This window comes from Garra rufa, chromosome 1, assembly GCF_049309525.1.
Source record: "Garra rufa chromosome 1, GarRuf1.0, whole genome shotgun sequence".
Lineage (NCBI taxonomy): Eukaryota > Metazoa > Chordata > Actinopteri > Cypriniformes > Cyprinidae > Garra > Garra rufa.
In genome coordinates this window covers 82,744,638-82,765,766 of record NC_133361.1, presented here as the reverse complement: position 1 = coordinate 82,765,766, position 21,129 = coordinate 82,744,638, and the positions used below count along the sequence as shown (strand labels likewise).

Genomic DNA, 21,129 nt, shown 5'->3' with positions numbered 1-21,129 from the left:
AATGTAAAAGTTAAAGTTTGCAATATGCTGTAACTCTTAATATAGATATGAACAGACAGACATGAACCAACAGCATTTTTGTAATTTTTGTAATCTAAATGACTAAGATATATCACATGTAACGTTACTGTTATAAAATTGTATAGAAGCCTCTGAAATTATGTGCCCTAAACTAACATTATTGGTGATTAACAAAATCCTTTTAATATTTCTGTAATGTTTAATAGTAAAAAATAGTAAAGCAATGTATTATTTTTTCATTCAGATGCCCAGTTAATCAATTAAAACATTTCATAAGCTCTGTATGTAATTTACATTTATTAGATCCTCTGTCATAAAAGAGAAAACATCTGCATTAAAAAATAAAGTGCTATTTTGTTTAAACTGTGACTAAAGAGCTACACATACTACTGGATTAACCATTACAGAAACATCAAAAATAATTGTAGTAATCACCAATACTGTTAGTTTAGGGCAACATATATTTAGAGTTATAGTTAATGGTATTATGGTTGTTTATTCCATTCACCTTATATTTCTTTCATTTTCTTTTTTCCAGTCATTACAGAATAGCTGTCTCTGTCACAATGCAAAGAAATAAAAGACGAAAAAGACCTCAACAGGATGCAGAGTATTACATTGCTTCTAAAATGGATAAACCAGGGCTTCAAGAGCGATTCATCAACACAGATAAAGGCAAGATATTTCAGTATTTATAATACAATAATATTAATCCGCAACACTGATAATGTAATGCGTCATATTTGTGATTCCTGAAAACAGAGCTGCATGAATGAGTCCTAAAACACAGAAACGATTTATATGTTTGGACTTCTGCTTCCATCAATGCAAAGTCAATGTGAATGTGTAATTTTCATTCACTAATTTCCTTTTTACACATAAAACATGTGACCATGGACCACAAAACCAGTCATATGGGTAAATTTGTCAAAATTAAGTTTATTACATAAATTGAAAGCTGAATAAATAAGCTTTCCAATGATTTATACTGAGAAAATTGCCTTTAAAGTTGTCCAAATGAAGTTCTTTGCAATGCATATTGCTAATCAAAAAATAAATTGATATATTTACAGTAGTGATTTTTGGAATAAAAGATTTTTTTAATTTTGTCCCATGCAATGTATTTCCACATTAATTGGTTCATATGGCATAATAGTTAACTCTAAAGAAACTGCTGACTCTAATCAATTTCTTCTCTTTAGGACGTGGAGTTTTCACCACTGAAGCTTTTCTCAGAGGTGATTTTGTTCTTGAATACAAAGGTGAACTTCTGAGTTCAGAGGAGAGTCTTGATCGGACAAGACGCTACAGTGACACCAAGAGTGTGTTTTTGTTTGATTTTCAGTGGCGTGGCAAATATTGGTGGTAAGTACAGAATTGTTGGTTTGATGTAGTAGGGATGCCAAAATATCAGCAGGCCTGATGAACCACTGTTCTACAGTTTGTGTGCTTTACCTGATGCGCTCAGTTCAGTTAATGATCTCTTTCCTAATGATGATAATCTGAATCAGGTGTGTTAAAAAAGGAGACATACAAAATGTGCAGAGCAGTGGAGCACCAGGCCTGGAGTTAAAGGTCCAGAACAACAATTTACAGATAATGTAGTCACCCTCTTGTCATCCAGGATATTCATGTCTTTCTTTCTTTAGTCGATAAGAAATTATGTTTCTTGATTTCAGGATTTCTCTCCATATAGTGGACTTCTACAGTGCCCCTGAGTTTAAACTTCCAAAATGCAGTTTAAATGCATCTTCAAAAGACTCTAAACAATCCCAGCCGAGGAAGAAGGGTCTTATCTAGCAAATCAACCGGTTATTTTTGGAACAAATTAAATACTTTTTAACCTCAAATGCTCGTCTTGTTTCTGCGCTGGCATGCATAGTCTTTGTGATCCGGGTCAAAACAATTTGGTTATGTTGAAAAACTCCCATCTTGTTTTCTTCTTCAATGTCAAAATCGTCCTACATCACTGTTTTAGCTTGTTTTGTAAAGGATGTTTGATCTTCTTTGCATGGTCACTTTGTAAACACTGGATTGGTACTTCAGCAGTGATGTAGGATGATTTTGAAGTTGGAGGAGAAAATGAGATGGGAGTTTTTAGACATACCCTAACTGTACTGACTGTATTGAACAGAAATACGCTCAGTACAGTCACCCAGACTTAGACAAGTGTTTAAAGCTAAAATATACATAAATTGTCAATTTGTTCAGAAAATAACCAATCATTTCGCTGGATAAGACCTTTCTTCCTCGGCTGGGATCATTTAGAGTCCTTTGAAGCTGCATTTAAGTTCAAACTCGGGGCACCATTGAAGGTCATTATATGGAGAGAAATCCTAATTGTTTTCCTCAAAAAAAAAAAACATTTCTTGATGACTGAGGAAAGAAAGACACAAAAATCTTGGATGACAAGAAAAAAAAGTCTTTAGGGCTGAAACAACACATTGATTTAATCAGTTACATTGACCATGAAAACAAGTATATTTGCGTAAATTTTTTTTTTAAATTCAGATATCACCCTATGCTGTGTGGTAATTTTATGTATTTGTAGCATGGATGCATCTATAGAAGACGGGTCATTGGGAAGACTAGTAAATGACGAGCACAAGAATCCCACTTGCAAAATGAGAACCGTTGAAGCAAACAAACAGCCTCACCTGTGTCTCTTTGCTGTACGAGATATTCAACCAGGGGAAGAAATCACTTACAGTTATGGAGACTCAGATTGGCCATGGCGAGTCAAGGTACTGATTTCTAAAAATCTTCATTAATAATTCATGATTACCCTTTACTTTAATTCTGCTTAGTTACTTTGGTCTTCATATTTCTCAAGTCTTTCAGTCAAGCAGAAGGATCCACTGATAAAAAGCTAGCCAGCAGTTTGGGTCAGCAGAAATCGGCAAGTTAATTTAAAACCTCTTTATCATTATTCTGAATTTTTGACTTTCTGAACATAAGAATACTGACAAGTTGTGTGTGAGTAGAGAGTGGGTTTTGTCAGAAGGAAAGGAGTGATTTATTAAGTTACTGTAGGACAGCTAGAGAAATTAACCTGTGCTAGTTTTTCTGATTTTGATATTCACTGATTTGTTTTTTGATATTCAGTCCCATCATGCTGCTTCTGTTTGCTCACCTGACTTGGACACAGAGAACAGCAGTGGTCCACATAAGCAAGTTGAGCCACAGCAGACAGACAAAGCAAGAACATCAGGAAATACAAAGGTACATGCAGCAGATATCTATTGATATAGCAATATCATGTGTAAAAGGAAATCAGAGCAGTGTTTATTATAATCTTTACTTTGAAATGGATCAAAGTAAAGATTAGGGCTGGGTTTTGTGACCAACTTGACGAATCGATTAGATTCTTATTTACATGGTTTTGATTCGATTGTGATTTGATTCAATATCGATTAGTTATCAATGTTTGATTTAAAATGCTAGTTTTCTAGCTAGTTTTTTCACTGGTGCTTAAAGTCTAAAACTTTTGCATACACCATGTGAGCAATCAGTTTTGAACAACACGCTTATTCTTCATAAATTAAAAGAACAATTAAATATTGTGGGGGTCTATGCAGTGAATACATTATAAAATGTATAAAATGAAATAATATAGTCTACAGAAAGCGAGCAACAAGAGCTCTTTAGCTGCAGCACGGATCGATGCGCAACGCTGCGAATCATTAGGCTCAATTCAATTAGTTTCAGTATTATTTCATTTAATCAGTTATTCACGTTTGTTTGTGACTAAGTAAGCAAGACATGGAAGTTACAGTAGGATGAAATATCTAATAAATATCTAATAAACAATTTACATTTATTTTGAAATTATATATTATAACACACATTTACAGATTTTCATTATGATAATGTAATTGCAACTTGTGTAGGTTTATGGATTAAAAATAAGAAGTGATCTTTTTTAATAAAACTAAAACTGAAACTAAACTATATAAAAACTAAATAGAAATGTGCTCACAAAATAAAAACTAAACGAAAACTAACAAAATGATTAATGAAAACTAAACTAAATTTTATAGAAAATTTCAAAACAATATTAAAATATAACAAATTTAAAAATGTGAAACTAATAACCTTGTATAATAAATTTTATCTATTAGGTTTGCATGATTTTGGAAAATGTTCATATTGCAATAATTGAGGTCAATATGCAATTATAATAAATATTAAATGGTATTGTGAGTCAACTTGATGGGTATTTAAGAAAAATGCACAGATTAGTAATAATGCTGAAATGTGTATTTGTAAAAGTAGAAATGCTTTCAAAATAATTTTTTTACATTTGCATTATGTAAACTTATTTTCTCAAAAGTATAGCTAAATTAAATAAAACATTAAATAAAAACATGCATATTTTTATGAAAATAACATATTTTAAACATTTTGTCCAAACAAACATTTACGCACGATGTAACATGTACTCTGTATAAATTCCTTTTTAAAAAGGAAACTGGATTTTTAGTTATTCGGATCACAAGTGGACAATGGAAACACCATACCCGTTATACCTGCCAGTTTAACCCGTCTCTTCTATCCACCTTCGACCACTTCTGACCACATCACCCACCATGGTGCTGATTATATTAACAGGAGGATCAATTGGAAATTGGACAAACTCAAAACATTTTTTTTAAATATAATATTTAATATTTTTTAAATTACAAACAATAAGACAAATACCATAGAAATACTAATTAAACACTCGTTTTTCAAATACAGTAGATTTAACATACATTTATGTGGCATCTTTTGTTGTCCTATTGACATTAATGACAGACAGGTATTTAATTAGGCTGCTGTCCCTTTAAAACCAAATGCATGGATGTATACTGACATATCTGTTTTTCTCTCACCTATTTATGTGAGAAACTGTGTGCAAGCTAGGGGTGTGCGATACTGACAATTTTTTTTATATTCTTTATATTCGGTGTGGTCAGTTCATGCTAATAGAAATTTATCTTTTGCAATAAGTTAAAATGGGTTTTACCTTTTATAGGCATTTAAGCCTTTAAAAATATATATATTTTTTTCTAAAAGAGTCCTTTAATCTGTGAATTAGAATAATAAGAAATTTGGGCTGTTACCAAGAAAATTAAATCCTGCCTTAACTGTCTGCAATAGTAATTTTGTTCTATGACTAGCTTGGTTACATTTGATTACCTACTCATTCTGATCTCTCATTCGTAAAGAAAATTTTGAAATATGGAACAAAGTTTTTCAAAATAAGTCAGGACACTAAAAATAGAGCTCAAAAGTGGGACTGGCCTGGGGAAAATGGAGCGTCTGGTCACCCTAGTAAATGTGCAACTGTGAAATTCATGAACAACTTGAAACAATCCTCCGTCTTCCTCTAAAAACAAGCCTCTTTTCTGTGTGGGTTTTGTTTTGTTTTAAGTGGATCAACTCAGGGATTTCCCAAATCAATATTGTTTCAATAAATTGAAGATTGATTAAAGGTGCCATAGAATGTAAAACTGTGTTTACCTTGGCATAGTTAAATAATAACAGTTCAGAACATTGACATGACATACCATGAGTCTCAAACACCATCGTTTCCTCCTTCTTATATAAATCTAGTGTTTGCAAAAGACCACGGAAAAATAGGTAAATTCCAACATATACCCGACTGTTACGAAACTTTCCCGGGATCGTTAATAGTTACGCCTCCAACATTTGCATCGCCCAATCATCACTAATGTCAGCACATCAGTAAAACAAGGCAAGCCACTGAAGGGACACGGTTAGCTTAATGCTAGCGCTAGCCTGTTACATTGCTATACATAGGATTTCACTTACCATATAAACAGATGTGTGCGCTGATGATGGTGAATGGTTTACAGATCTGAGCATCACTGACAAGCTTCTAAACTTGTGTGGTAAGTACTGTCGGATTCAAAACGGCAGATTCAACAAACCGCATATTAAAAGCGACTAGAGCTCCTAATTAAATATATATATATGTATCCATGTGTGAGCTATAGAGATGAGCAGCTCTGTGGAACATCCAATCAGAGCAGAGCTCATTAATATTCATGAAGCTTCCAAATAAGGCAATAACAGAGCGTTTCATTCTAGGGACAAATCCTAGGGTTGTAAATGGACCTGTAAAACCGTTTCTGGAGAATTTTTGCCCTTTCCTATGCCAAATAGCTTCTATGTAGATATCAGAGAACAATTTAATTTATTGTTTCAATGCATTCTATGGCACCTTTAAAATCAAAGAATCAGTATTTTTTTACCCAGCCCTAGTGTTTTTGTCTCTGGTTTTGTTTAATTGTCTTTATACCTGATTATACCTGAACTACTGTATGATTTACTTCTACGTCCATTGACAGTTGATTATTGTATTATTAATTTACATTATGTTTGCTTGATGCTTTTGTTTTAAGTGCTTATATTTTTATTCCAAATATTTTTCAAGCTTTCACAGTCATCTTCTGATGCATCCAAGTCTGATAAACCCTCTTCATCAGCACCCTGTGCCGTGTCCTCTTCTGTAGTGGCCTCATTACCCACATCATTGTCCTCTCCTGCACAGCCTTCATCGCCCTCACCTTCTTTTGGGCCACCCTCATCATCCTCATCCTCTCCTGCACAGCCTTCATCGCCCTCACCTTCTTTTGGGCCACCCTCATCATCCTCATCCTCTCCTGCACAGCCTTCATCGCCCTCACCTTCTTTTGGGCCACCCTCATCATCCTCATCCTCTCTTGCACAGCCTTCATCGCCCTCACCTTCTTTTGGGCCACCCTCATCATCCTCATCCTCTCCTGCACAGCCTTCATCGCCCTCACCTTCTTTTGGGCCACCCTCATCATCCTCATCCTCTCCTGCACAGCCTTCATCGCCCTCAGCTTGTGCCTCATCCACACCTCTGACACTCCCATTAAGGGAGGTGGGTAAATTATTAAAGTTAATCTTTGCACAAAGGCATGCTAATATAGATTTAATTTAGGCTTATTCTGGATTTGATTGCCTTCTTTAGTATGTTTAAACTTAAAAAATGATGTGCTGAATTATTGGGATGGTCTAGATGTATTGGGCTGGTTGTACTAAGCAGATTAAATAAAATTATTTATGATCTATATTTGTTTGTATTTCACGTCTTTCAGATGCACTCTTTAAGACCATCAAGAAAAAGGCAGGTATGTAACTCGTCATGCAACATGTCATATGCTCAAATGATTTTGCTTAATTATATGTGAAGTAGTCACAACATATTGCAACTTACAGGGATAGTTCACCCAAAATGAAAATTCTGTCCTTAGTTAATCATCCTCATGTCATCCCAAACCCGTAAGATCTTTGTTCATCTTCAGAACACGAATTAAGATATTTTGATGAAGTCTGAGAGTTTTCTGTCCCTGCGTAGACAGCAACGGTCCTACCATGGCCAAGGCACAGAAACATAGTAAGGACATCATTAAAATAGTCCTTGTGACATCAATGGTTCAACCTTAATTTTAGGAAGCTACAAGAATACGTTTTGTATATAAAGAAAACACAAATAACTACTTTATTCAATAATTCTTCTTCGTCGTGTCACCTTAGCGCCATTATGGAGAGTATCACAACGCATGCGTGTGGTGCTGCTGATGTAGAATAATGGCGCTAGGGTGATGCGAAGGAGTTTTTTTTTTTGGTAACACTTTCTATAAAGCCCCTATTTATAATACATTATGAGGGTACTTCTAAGACATTATAATAGGGCTGCAACTAACGATTATTTTGATAATCGATTAGCTGGCCGATTTTTTTTTTTTTTTTTTTTTCGATTAATCGATTAGTTGGCTTAAAAATGTCCAATTATTTATTTATTTATTAAATCACACTATTCCACATTCTGAAAGCTATGAAAACACAGTGCTTAATGTACAACAATTCACCTGTCGTAATAAAGAGAAAAGACAAATATTTGAAGGAAAACACACTAACAAGCATAAAATACTGTGTTTCTGCTATTTATTCTGCCGTAGAGGTGTTTAGTGTCCCGGCAACAGCAGCAGCGAGCGCAAGTGCCTTCAGCTGAGTTCCACGTTCAAATTCACGCAGTAAGCTTAAAATGGCCGCAAAGCCCCAGCTAAAGCAATTACCATGAATATGGCGGGGAAAAAGTAAGGAGATATTCAAATTATTTATTAATAAACTAGTATCTTCTTTCTGAGTCTGAGTGTCTCTGAGTGTCACAAAGATGAAGTTGACGATCCTGACTCGCCATCTGTTCACTGGACGCGCTTTTAAAGCCTAAATATTTATGAATTAGGCCTATAGCTAATGAAAGAGTTTTGTTTTCGATTTAAATTATTTCGTTTTATAGTAGTGATGTAATAATTTAAAATAAATTTATTACTCTTACATTTATGAGTAAAAAAGTTTCACAGTGCGCTGGCACCTCCATGTAGAGACCTGCGCGGGACGGATTTTTCAGTCCCGCTCCCGCCCGCTCCCGCAAGATTGTGTCCCGCGCCCGCCAGCTCCCGCAGAAATATACGTTATCTCGTCCCGCTCCCGCCCGCGACATTCATGATTTGTCCCGCTCCCGCCCGCAAAAGCCCGCATAAAATTAATCTATATTGATTTTTTCTGTACATCGATTGAATTTACATGAAACAGTTCTGTAACATCTTGTAAGTTCCACTAAACCCCAGCATAAACGCTCTGGATAAAATATGTGTTATTTAGACTAAGCATCAACATTCACAAACCACTGTTATTCTTAAAGGTCCCATATCGTCAAAATCAAAATTTCCTGGCTTTTTTCATGATAACTAAGGTCTAGGGGCTATCTAACTACCATATGAGTTTCAAAACAGTCAATCCACAGTAAACTGCACACAGCCTGCTTAAAGTAGCTGTTCATTTTCACGAGCAGCTGTGACTTCCGTAACGATGTGACGTCCGATCGACTCAAGTCACCGCCTTCAGTCACAAACCAACGTCCCACCCTCCTTTTGTCAAACCCCCAGACAACAACGCATCCATTCCATTGAGCAACAACAACAGGAAAACAAGTGGAGAAAACCCTGTTCAGTCGATAGATGTCAAGCTACGATCATTACACAGGCTTCAGAACAACGTTAAAGACCGTTAGAGACCAGCGGCACGTCAACTTCAGCCTCTTTCACACAGCGATTCCGGTAAATACACGGATAATGTGTCCCACGATTTGTCCTGTAATTGTTTAATTTGGTTCATTCACAGTTGTTTTCCGGAATCTGTGTGTGCTTTACACACAAACCATAAAGACATGTGACGTTTGGATGTGAGATGTAATGCGACGCGTACGTTTCACTAAACTGAAACTAACCTGAACAAACTGTGCTTCAGCGCTGATAGTGAGGAGCTGGCTCTGCCTGATGATCGCTGCTTCATTCCACTTTGCACGTAACGTTATTTTTCGTTGTGAAGAGTCGCTTGATAACGTGCATCATTACTTCAACACTGCCTTTAGGTTCTGGCTTTGGTTCACACAGTTCCCGTAATTTTCCAGAATCAGCGCGCATTGTGAAAGGGGCTTTACTAAAGCAACAGTTATGTAGCCTACTGCATTCGGTGTTTTTAAAAGAAAAAACATTAATGATCATTCTAAAATATCCTGTTGAGTATCAGCTCTCTCTATTGCTCTGAGCTCGCTTACGCTTACAGCATACATGGCCGTAGTTACCTGTGATTGGCCTGGTTGTGCGTCACTCAGAAAACAACAGGCCAATCAGAAGAGAGGCTCATGAATATTAATTAGATGGGCCAAAATCGACCTGTTTTTGACAGAGCTCCTAAAAAAGGAGCTGTAAAAATATATTGAGATGGATTTTGGCACTTATACCGCAAATATATATTCTTAAGGACATCAACAAATAAAATAAACCTCCAGAAATGTGTACGATATGGGACCTTTAACAAAAAAGCAAACATGAGCTATGCGTGCATCCACAGCAGAATGCAAACAAACAAGGCTCCTTTAAAGCTGACATCTCAGTATATACGCGATCTCATAAAGCTCTTATAACACAATGGATATTATGCACAATTAATCTTTCATACATGTTTACACTTTGAGTGTTGTAATTTGTAAGCACCCAATATTCAGCACTGTTCAATACTTTTGAGCAGTGAGTGGATTTTAACTTAAACACCACTGATTGGCGATGCGTTCCAGAAATCAGCAGATGGCTACATTGCTCACACTTCAAACAAGTTTTAAACCGAAACTGCCTATTCTTGCGCTTACTGATCATATTTATGTTGTTCTTGCTGCTTTTGTGCAATAGATGAATAACAATTTTTTGTTTTTAGATATTTTATGTTTAGATATTTCTATTTTGCGGGAGTCCCGCGAATCATTTTATTTTCCTGCATCCCGCACACACACGAGTCTCTACCCGCCCGCACCCGCACTCGCCCATCAAGTTTTGTCCCGCGCCGCACTCTGTTGCGTTGGGTCCCGCGGCATTGCAGGTCTCTACCTCCATGTCCTGCAAAGCTTTTACTCTCTGCACAAATGATTGGATATGCGCCTATTTGTACAAATTTATCTAGGTTAAACCATTAAACTAATATTGTGATATGCTTTACGTTTTTTTTTTTTTTTATTATTATATTTAATTATATCTAAGGATTTTTATTTAAATCGCGACGGCTAAATTGATCTGTCTGCCGCTGGCCTCTTTGTCGTTATTTTAAAAAACAAAAACTTGAATTTCACAAATAAAACGTGTTCCAAATATGTGACCCTGGACCACAAAACCAGTCATAAGGTTACATTTTACAAAACTGAGATGTATACATCATATGAAAGCTCAATAAATAAGCTTTCTTTTGATGTATGGTTTGTTAGGATAGGACAATATTTGGCCGAGATACATCTATTTGAAAATCTGGAATCTGAGGATGCAAAAAAATCAAAATACTGAGAAAATCATCTTTAAAGTTGTCCAAATTAAGTTCTTAACAAGCATTTTACTAATCAAAAATTACATTTTGATACATTTACAGTAGGAATTTTACAAAAAATCTTTATGAAACATGATCTTTACTTTTCCTAATGATTTTTGGCATAAAAGAAAAATCAAAAATTTTGAACCATGCAATGTATTTTTTGGCTATTGCTACAAATATACCCCAGCGACTTAAGACTGGTTTTGTGGTCCAAGGTCACATATATTTTTAAATTAACTTTATAAACTAAAGAAACAAGAGATCTCGGCCAGTAATTCTGATGAGCTGTCGAGGTTGTTAGGAATTTTTACAACGAATGTTTGTTTAATAGCCTATTTAACACTTATTTAGGCTACTTTCTTATTTTAATGCATTATTTCGTTGATTTATTTTAGCGTTTTGTAGGCTGCTTGTTCACAGACGGAATTGCTTAACAGGCACGTTTGTGAATAATGTTTGAGCCTCATTTATTTATGTATAAAACACCGCACCACCGGCGGTAGTTGGTAAAAATCTGCCACCGTCACAGCCATACAGTTCCTACCCTTCATAAATACGCGCACTACATGTTGTATTTAAATCTAAATTTAACATTCAGCGACTGACATTTTGTTTTTGCGCTGACTGAGTATTAATTGTCTCCCTGTCTGTGTTCTGTGTTCCGGCTGTCTGACACGCTCATTCAGTAAAGATTTAAACTTAACACAGACTGCCAGAATGGAATTTTATGCATAAATGGAAATGTTTGTGTGAATTTGTGACATTTACAGATAAGGATATGAGCGTAAACTGAAAGTTTTCATGCTGAGGATGCAAACGGATCTGTCAAAACACCTCACAGGGCAAGCCATTACGCTATTAGCTTCAAGTTTAAAATAAAGAATTATCATGTTTTGGGCAGCTTGGATCACGTAACTCTCCTGCAGCATCTCAGTCTGTTCACATTAAAACTGTTCTTATGAATACTCATGAGATGATATAGAATATAAGTTTTTTTTAATATATAATGCATTATAAATGAATTAAAATGCCTTAAGAATACAGTTATAATGTATTATAAATACAGGCTTCATAGAAAGTGTTACTGTTTTTTTTTTGCACACAAAAAGTATTCTTGTAGCTTCACAGAATTAAGGTTAAACCATTAATGTCACATAGACATCATGCGTTTCTGTGCCTTGGCCATGGTAGGACTCTTGCCTTCTATGGAGGGTGAGATAACTTTGGGATCAAAAATATCTTGCATCTTCCTCAAAATGTCTTAATTTGTGTTCTGAAGAGGAACGAAGGTCTTACGGGTCTGGGACAAAATGAAAGTGAGTAAATGATGACAGAATTTTTATTTTAGGGTGGACTCTAACCATTTAAAGGGTTACTCCAGCCCAAAATAAACATTTTGTCATTAATCACTAAGCCCCATGGAATAGAAATTAAGATATTTGAATGCTTTCTGACAGCTCTCTGACCCATGTATGTTGTACTGTGTCAGCCACAACATGCCAAATACATTGTTTTCACTCAAATCAAAGCTTAAATTAACGTATAAAATGTATCTGTGTGTTGTGTCTGACAGAAAACAATGTTCGCTGTTTGCATTCAGGTGATATTCATCAAAATGGCACTAGGGTGATGCGGAGGAGATGGATTGTTGAATAAAGTAGCTTTTTTTTCTGTGCATGCAATATTATTCTTGTAGCTTTATAGAATTTAGCTTGAACCGCTGATGTCACATGGATTATTTTATCCATCTCCTTGCTGTGTTTCTGGATGTTGATCATGTTAATTACATTGCTGTCTATGAGAGGGTCAAAGAGCTGTCAGAATGCATCAAAAATATCTTCATTTGTGTTCAGAAAACGATCAAAGATTTTGGAACGGGTTTGGACATGGGGCTAAGTGATTAACAACAACATTTTCATTTTGGGGTGGAGTAACCCTTCAATATAATAGTAACATTTTGTACTACATGTTAATTCTCTCATTCAGTATTCAGAAAGTGGCAACAGCGAGACAGACTACAGCGATGTTGACTACATACCCAAAATCAGCTCCGATGGATCAGATGGTAGTTCTTCTGGACATGACATAGCTGAAAGCAGCTCAGATGATTCACATGCTTGTGCTTCTAGAAAGCTCTTTTCAAAAGCCGAAGTTAAAGAGAAAGGTTGTTCGTCGGGTAAATGTATAACAGCACCATCACCAAAAAGAATGAGATGCCAAACTGATGAGACAGATACCGTGCCTGGTGATAGGACTTTTATTCAATCAGTGCAATCTTCAAGGCAGAAAGGCAAGATATACAACAAGAAGCAGTATTGCCTCTACTGCAGTAAGCCATACTCAAAAATGGCAAGACACCTCGAGTTTGTCCATTGCAATGAAGTAGAAGTCGCAAAGGCTGTAGCATTTCCAAAAAATTCCAAAGAACGACGAGTGCAGTTAAACCTCCTTAGAAAACGGGGTAACTTTGCCCACAACACTGATGTGGTGAGACAGGGACATGGGGAGATGGTTGCCTGCTACCGTCCAAAAAAGAAGAAAGGGGCCAAAGAATTTATTCACTGCATCTACTGCCAAGGCCTTTACAACAAACGCAGCCTCTGGAAACATATGAAAAATTGTCCATTGAAACCAAAAGATGATGAATCTCAGGGCAGAAAGAGAGTTAGATCTCTGTGCGCTCTGAAAACACCAGTCGGCTTAGAGGTGAGCAAAAGTTTCAAGAAAATACTCTCCGTAATGAATTATGATGCGGTTTCCCGTGTAGTTCATTCTGATATATGCATCATGCAACTGGGCGAACACATGTTCAACAGGATGGGGTCTGATGTAACCAAACATGACTACATAAGACAAAAGATGAGAGAAGTTGGCAGATTGCTTCTTGAAGCAAGAAAGATTACCCCATTGAGATCAATGGCTGACTTCATCATACCAGCAAACTTTAAGCATGTCATATCAGCTGTTAAAGTTGTAGCTGGATACGATGAAGAGAAGAACTCATACGGCATTCCTTCTTTAGCTCTCAAACTTGGCCATTCAGTAAACAAAATCAGTAGCATTGTCGAGAGCAACGCCATGATGTACGGTGATCATGAGCGTGCCGAGTGCGCACGAGACTTCAGAAAAATACATCAGGCTAGATGGAATGAATACATTTCTGCTGGTGCAATTACTACACTGAAAGAAGCCAAGTGGAATGCACCACAGATCATTCCTTTCACTCAAGATGTCAAAGTCCTGCATAATCATCTGGAGAAGAAACACGATAAGTTGCTCAGTAAGCTAAGAAATTGCCCAAGTTCTGCAGACAGCTACGCTGCTCTTGCCAAGGTCACATTGTCTCAAGTGATCCTGTTTAACAGACGAAGAGAAGGTGAGGTATCGCGGATGCTTCTGTCAGCTTTTAAAAGCAGAGATTCTTCCGAGCTACATGAAGATATTGCCATCTGTCTCTCTGAATTTGAGAAAAAGCTGTGTATGCACTTCACCAGAGTTGAGATCCGTGGTAAACGAGGGAGAAAGGTCCCTGTGCTCCTCAAGCCTGCTATGGTTTCTGCCATGGAGCTGCTCGCTGAAACACGTGAGGCTTGTGGCGTTCCAACTGAGAATCCCTTTATGTTTGCCAGACCTGGAGCAATGTCAGCCTACAGAGGAGGAGAATGCATCAGCAGAGCTGCTCGTGAATGTGGCATAAAGAATCCTCAATCACTATCATCAACTAAGCTGAGAAAACACATAGCAACCATGTCGAAGATTCTCAACCTGAATGAAAACGAAGCAGACCAACTTGCTGACTTTTTGGGTCACGATATCAGAATTCACAGACAATACTACCGATTACCAGAGGGCACGCTGCAGCTCGCCAAAATGAGCAAGGTCCTGATGGCAATGGAAAAGGGAACATTGACTGAATTCAAAGGAAAGAAACTTGACGAAATAGAAATCGACCCAAATGGTATGAGCATACTTAAAAACATTTTTGTGTGTCTGTGCTGTACGTACTTACAAATCTATGTCTGCTGTAGTTGACATTGAAAGTAGATCAAAAAATGGTTGTTGTTTTTAGTTGTTTTGTGTGGTTTTAGGACTTTGATGAAAGGTTTTGACTCACTTCATATGAGGGGCTGTATAGGTCGTAATTATTGAAAAGCCTTCTACATACACTAGTGAAAACATTGATAAACCTTCATGAAATTCATTTAAATGAATGTCCCTATGGTTGATCAAGGTTTTCACTAGTGTTTGTGTGAGGTTTTCAGTAATGCACATGAATGAATTTCACTAAGGTTTATCAATGTTTTTCCACTTCACTAGTGTTTGTAAGAGGCTTTTCAATAATAACTGTAAAGCTCTTCATAACTTCAAATGTCGACTACTATATGTTAAAATTATTGTCAATGTATTTTCAGAGCAACTTGAGACACAAGGTGATGAAATGTCAAGCGAAGATGAGGAGGAGCCCAGAGACTTGCCTAAAACAACACCAGCAGAGAAAGACCATCCATCTTTTTGCCAGATGCAGTGTCCATCAAAGGAACAAGGTAAGAAAATCCTTAGGCCTTAATTAGCATTAAAATTACTTTAAATCATCTTTCAAATGTCTTATACACTGAAACAAAAACTTTGCCATGTCATAAGGCCAAAGGTACATGTCAAATAATTTGACCTGAACAGAGAAATTAAGGCAACAATATTGGAAAAATTAGGATTTTTAATTAATATTTGTTAAGCATTATGCAAAAAAATAAAGTGTGTTGCTTTCCAACTGTACACAAACAGCTACAGTTGTGTTCATAAGTTCACAATCCCCTAGCAGAATATGCAAGATATAATTTTAAATAAAAACCAAGAGGGATCAAGAAAATTGCATGCTATTTTTAATTTAGTACTGTCCTGATTCAGTTTTGCTAATAATGTGCTAGTTAAAGGGCTAAACGCTGCTAAATGCAGCTAAAGGCAGCTTAAGTACACAGAGCATGGCTGATAATTTTACAGAAGAGAGGGGTGGGGTCAGCGGAGCTTATTTGCATTTAAAGGAACATGCTACAGAATGGCCTGATTTCTGCAGTGTTTTTTACACTACCATTGAGAAAAAAAATAAAAATTGGCACCTATTGACCCCTTTAAATGTATTTCATCAAATTTCGTGCCTTAGATTAATGACTGTTTGTGTGTTATAATAGTTGTTCATGAGTCCTGAGTTGGTCCAGAGCAACCTGCTGTTCATTATTTGGTTTTCCAGCACCTTCTGTGTATCTGACCCCCTTCCAAAGGTGAATGTATGATTTTGAGATCCACCTTTCACACTGAGGACAACTGACTTGTATTAAAAAAAGGTGAAAACATGTACTGATGCTCCAGAAGGAGCAACAGTGCATTAAGAGCAAGAGGGTGTAAATATTAATGTGTAAATTTTCTTCTTTAAAAAAATAAATAAAATAACAGAGCTTTACTGTTAAAATAAATACATAGAAGAAAAATTATATTCAGTTAAATAAAAGTTTTAATAATAACTGTAGTTTTTTTTCTACAATTAAGTGGTGACTCTTGTTGTAATATTTATTTTTTATCATATATATTGTTTTATGTAAATTATTGAAATGTGAATATATAAACACCTACATTATACTGTACAAAGTAAAACAAGACTAATATTTTTCTGTTACATGTTAAACATACTTTTATTTTGACAGGTTGCCGTGAAGTTTCAGTGTGTATACAGTATGATATGAATGATGCTAGTTTCACTAATGAAACGGTAAAATTGACAAAAAGTGACACTCACAGAAGCTTTGGAGATGTATTTATTGGAGTTTATCTGTTCATGTGAGATGTTAAGGCCAAAAATTAGCGGGAGCGTCACGTGTGCTTCAGTATGCGTGTAGTGAAAAAAAAACATGTCTCCACCATTCATACAAACAGAGGCAAACGGAACACGCAGGATTCATATTGAAAAGGTCTTTTTGCATTTCAGTTTTCACAGACACTAGTCCATATCGCGATTTGAATTAAGTGACAGACCAACTTTTGATTTCTTAATCCAAAAATCGACTTCCGAATTCCGCAGCATTCCGCGCTATAGTAATTCCTGTTTTTGTAATGGAGTTCGCGATCCAGTCCGTGCTTTCGAGGAGGTGAAATTGTAAACGCGTGACCATGTAGAGACAAAAATTACATGCCGTTGTGTAAATAAGATAAATAACATAAGGCTATTAAGTTTGTTTAAAACAACAAGGACCTGTTCTGTAGGAAAGATAACCTTAACTTCTATTGTGATCTGGCGCTATATAGAAAATAAAATTAACTTGACGTTAAAGGGGGGCTGGGCGGGCCACCGCCCTAAAATAATGACAGGGGAAACACTGACTACGGTCTGACTACGGTCAGAGTTATGATATCCAAAATTATGATATCCTCTTTTATTTACAATTTCCTCGCTCGCTGCGGCACTCATTTTCTGCTTATGAACAGCAGGAATCCAGCAGACCAGCACTAGACAACGATATGGCGCAACCAAACGTGATACTGTTACATGATTGGCTGTTAACGTGTCAATACCTATGTTGCTAGGTTACCAGAGAGCCAGTGCCTTTGTTAATGCAACCAAACTTGCTTCGCAACCTCTGTTTTCTTCCCAACGAAGAATAAAGAATCAAACGTTTTATCGAACATATTTTTTATTGATATCGATCACGTGTCCATCGCGATATATATCGTTATCGTTGTATCGCCCAGCCCTAGTTCAATACATACTGATTTTCCAATTCCAAAAGTTTCCACCCCTGGCTCTTGTTTCCACCAAGCGATACAGGTCAGTACAGTACAGTACGGTATGATTCGGGACCTAACACCCTGACCAAGTTTACTTGATAGGCGTTGGTGTAGCCTATGCCGGAAAGTTGCAATCAACGATAAATCACAACTCTGCCTCTTTTTGTTAAATGTCAGTTTTAATGAACAAATATTGTCATAAGTATCAGTACAAAGTATAAGAGGATTATAAAAGGAGAAATAAAGACAAAAGCAAAAAATTGTCAAATGTATGCTACAAAGTCAGCACTGTACTACGGTGAAGTTCAAAATAACTATAGAAAGTGCTCAGCCAAAATGATATGGCCAGAACAAAATAATAGATTTAGAGACTACGAATGCCTGTTTAATATACTAAAAATTAATTGTATCTCATGTTTAATCACTATAGAGACATCAAAATACAATTTGCTTTTTCACAATTTCTGACAATGGAAATGGACATAATTACACTCTGTACTGTACTGAACTATATCACTTGGTGGAAACAAGCCAAAAGTCCTACAGTCACCTTTGGAAAAAGGTCAAATAGGCAGAAGATGCTGGAAAACCAAATAATGAACACCAGGTTGCTTTGTACCAACAAGGGATTCATGAACAACTATCACAAAACATAAAAACAGTCAATGATCTTTGAGGGAATGACACAACATTAGGATTCAAGTGAATGTGGTCATTTTTATTAATTCAGTTTTTTTTTTTTTCTTGTGGAGAATGCATAAACATCTGTTATGTGAAATTCAAGTCCGTACTTCTTGATCCTTATTGTGTTATTGTTAAAATTATTAATATTTTGCATACTCTGCAATGATTTCTAACATATATTAAACTTTTGACACAAGATTCAGCCTATAACAAAATATATATACTTGCTTCATTAAATTGACTGGTAAGATTTCTTGGTGGCTGGTATATTACTAAGATGCTTCATGTAAGTAAGTAGTTTATAAACCTTTATAATAGTTTATATAGTTTATAAACACAATTTAGCTATTGTTACTGTGAAAGTTGCATTAAAACTCTTAAACCTGTTTCCAGAATTATAATATACATATCTACATTAGGCAACTGACTTAAGTAATTAATGTATTTATTTTGTAGATTCTTCAAGTCTTTCGAAGCGTAAATGGGACAACACAGAGGTGCAGGCTGTAGAGCGAAATATGATAACCTTTATCCAGACATGCAAAGTTCCCGGTAAGAAAGACTGTGAGAGTTGCATAAAAGCTGAACCAGCACTGAAGAACCGAACGTGGACCGGTGTAAAAAATTATGTCCGAAACAGGATAACTTCTCTCAAAAAAAAGGGTGGTCTTTAGGGGTGTATTTGTAAAGGGGAGGGAGGGAGGAGGGAAAGTAAAGCGGAATAAAAAGGTTGGAGGGAATGGAAAGGAAGGAAAAGTGAATGTAAAGGGGAAGAAAGATGGAGACGTGAATGTAAAGGGGAAGAAAGATGGAGACATGAATGTAAAGGGGAAGAAAGATGGAGACATGAATGTAAAGGAGAAGAAAGATGGAGACATGAATGTAAAGGGGAAGAAAGATGGAGATGCGAATGTAAATGGGAAGAAAGATGGAGACGCGAATGTAAATGGGAAGAAAGATGGAGACGTGAATGTAAAGGAGAAGAAAGATGGAGACGTGAATGTAAATGGGAAGAAAGATGGAGACGCGAATGTAAATGGGAAGAAAGATGGAGGAGCGAATGTAAAGGGGAAGAAAGATGGAGACGTGAATGTAAATGGGAAGAAAGATGGAGGCGCGAATGTAAAGGGGAAGAAAGATGGAGACGTGAATGTAAATGGGAAGAAAGATGGAGGCGCGAATGTAAAGGGGAAGAAAGATGGAGAAGTGAATGTAAATGGGAAGAAAGATGGAGACGTGAATGTAAATGGGAAGAAAGATGGAGACGTGAATGTAAATGGGAAGAAAGATGGAGAAGTGAATGTAAATGGGAAGAAAGATGGAGAAGTGAATGTAAATGGGAAGAAAGATGGAGACGTGAATGTAAATGGGAAGAAAGATGGAGGCGTGAATGTAAAGGGGAAGAAAGATGGAGAAGTGAATGTAAATGGGAAGAAGGAATGAGAAGTGAATCTAAAGGGGAAGAAAGATTGAGACGTGAATGTAAATGGGAAGAAAGATGGAGACGCGAATGTAAATGGGAAGAAAGATGGAGACGCGAATGTAAAGGGGAAGAAAGATGGAGACGCGAATGTAAAGGGGAAGAAAGATGGAGACGTGAATGTGAATGGGAAGAAAGATGGAGACGTGAATGTAAAGGAGAAGAAACATGGAGACGTGAATGTAAAGGAGAAGAAAGATGGAGAAGTGAATGTAAATGGGAAGAATGAATGAGAAGTGAATCTAAAGGGGAAGAAAGATGGAGACGCGAATGTAAAGGGGAAGAAAGATGGAGACGCGAATGTAAAGGAGAAGAAAGATGGAGACGTGAATGTAAAGGAGAAGAAACATGGAGACGTGAATGTAAAGGAGAAGAAAGATGGAGATGTGAATGTAAAGGAGAAGAAAGATGGAGATGTGAATGTAAAGGGGAAGAAAGATGGAGACGTGAATGTAAATGGGAAGAAAGATGGAGACGTGAATGTAAATGGGAAGAAAGATGGAGAAGTGAATGTAAATGGGAAGAAAGATGGAGAAGTGAATGTAAATGGGAAGAAAGATGGAGACGTGAATGTAAATGGGAAGAAAGATGGAGGCGTGAATGTAAAGGGGAAGAAAGATGGAGAAGTGAATGTAAATGGGAAGAAGGAATGAGAAGTGAATCTAAAGGGGAAGAAAGATTGAGACGTGAATGTAAATGGGAAGAAAGATGGAGACGCGAATGTAAATGGGAAGAAAGATGGAGACGCGAATGTAAAGGGGAAGAAAGATGGAGACGCGAATGTAAAGGGGAAGAAAGATGGAGACGTGAATGTGAATGGGAAGAAAGATGGAGACGTGAATGTAAAGGAGAAGAAACATGGAGACGTGAATGTAAAGGAGAAGAAAGATGGAGAAGTGAATGTAAATGGGAAGAATGAATGAGAAGTGAATCTAAAGGGGAAGAAAGATGGAGACGCGAATGTAAAGGGGAAGAAAGATGGAGACGCGAATGTAAAGGAGAAGAAAGATGGAGACGTGAATGTAAAGGAGAAGAAACATGGAGACGTGAATGTAAAGGAGAAGAAAGATGGAGATGTGAATGTAAAGGAGAAGAAAGATGGAGATGTGAATGTAAATGGGAAGAAAGATGGAGACGCGAATGTAAAGGAGAAGAAAGATGGAGACGTGAATGTAAATGGGAAGAAAGATGGAGACGTGAATGTAAATGGGAAG

General features: G+C 36.6%; 2 protein-coding genes across 2 annotated transcripts in view; both read left to right on the top strand.

The window, feature by feature from the left end:
- Positions 1 to 21,129, top strand: part of LOC141339661 (uncharacterized) — a 353,139-nt gene that overhangs the window by 277,681 nt on the left and 54,329 nt on the right. The gene's annotated exons all lie outside the window — the stretch shown is intronic.
- LOC141339693 (uncharacterized) lies at positions 3,132 to 19,218 on the top strand. Its single transcript, XM_073844974.1, has 6 exons — positions 3,132 to 3,243; positions 6,464 to 6,937; positions 7,155 to 7,187; positions 12,964 to 14,935; positions 15,390 to 15,521; positions 18,892 to 19,218. Exons 3-6 carry the CDS (start codon positions 7,155 to 7,157, stop codon positions 19,107 to 19,109), a joined length of 2,355 nt encoding a protein of 784 aa, XP_073701075.1. The 5' UTR covers positions 3,132 to 3,243; positions 6,464 to 6,937; the 3' UTR covers positions 19,110 to 19,218.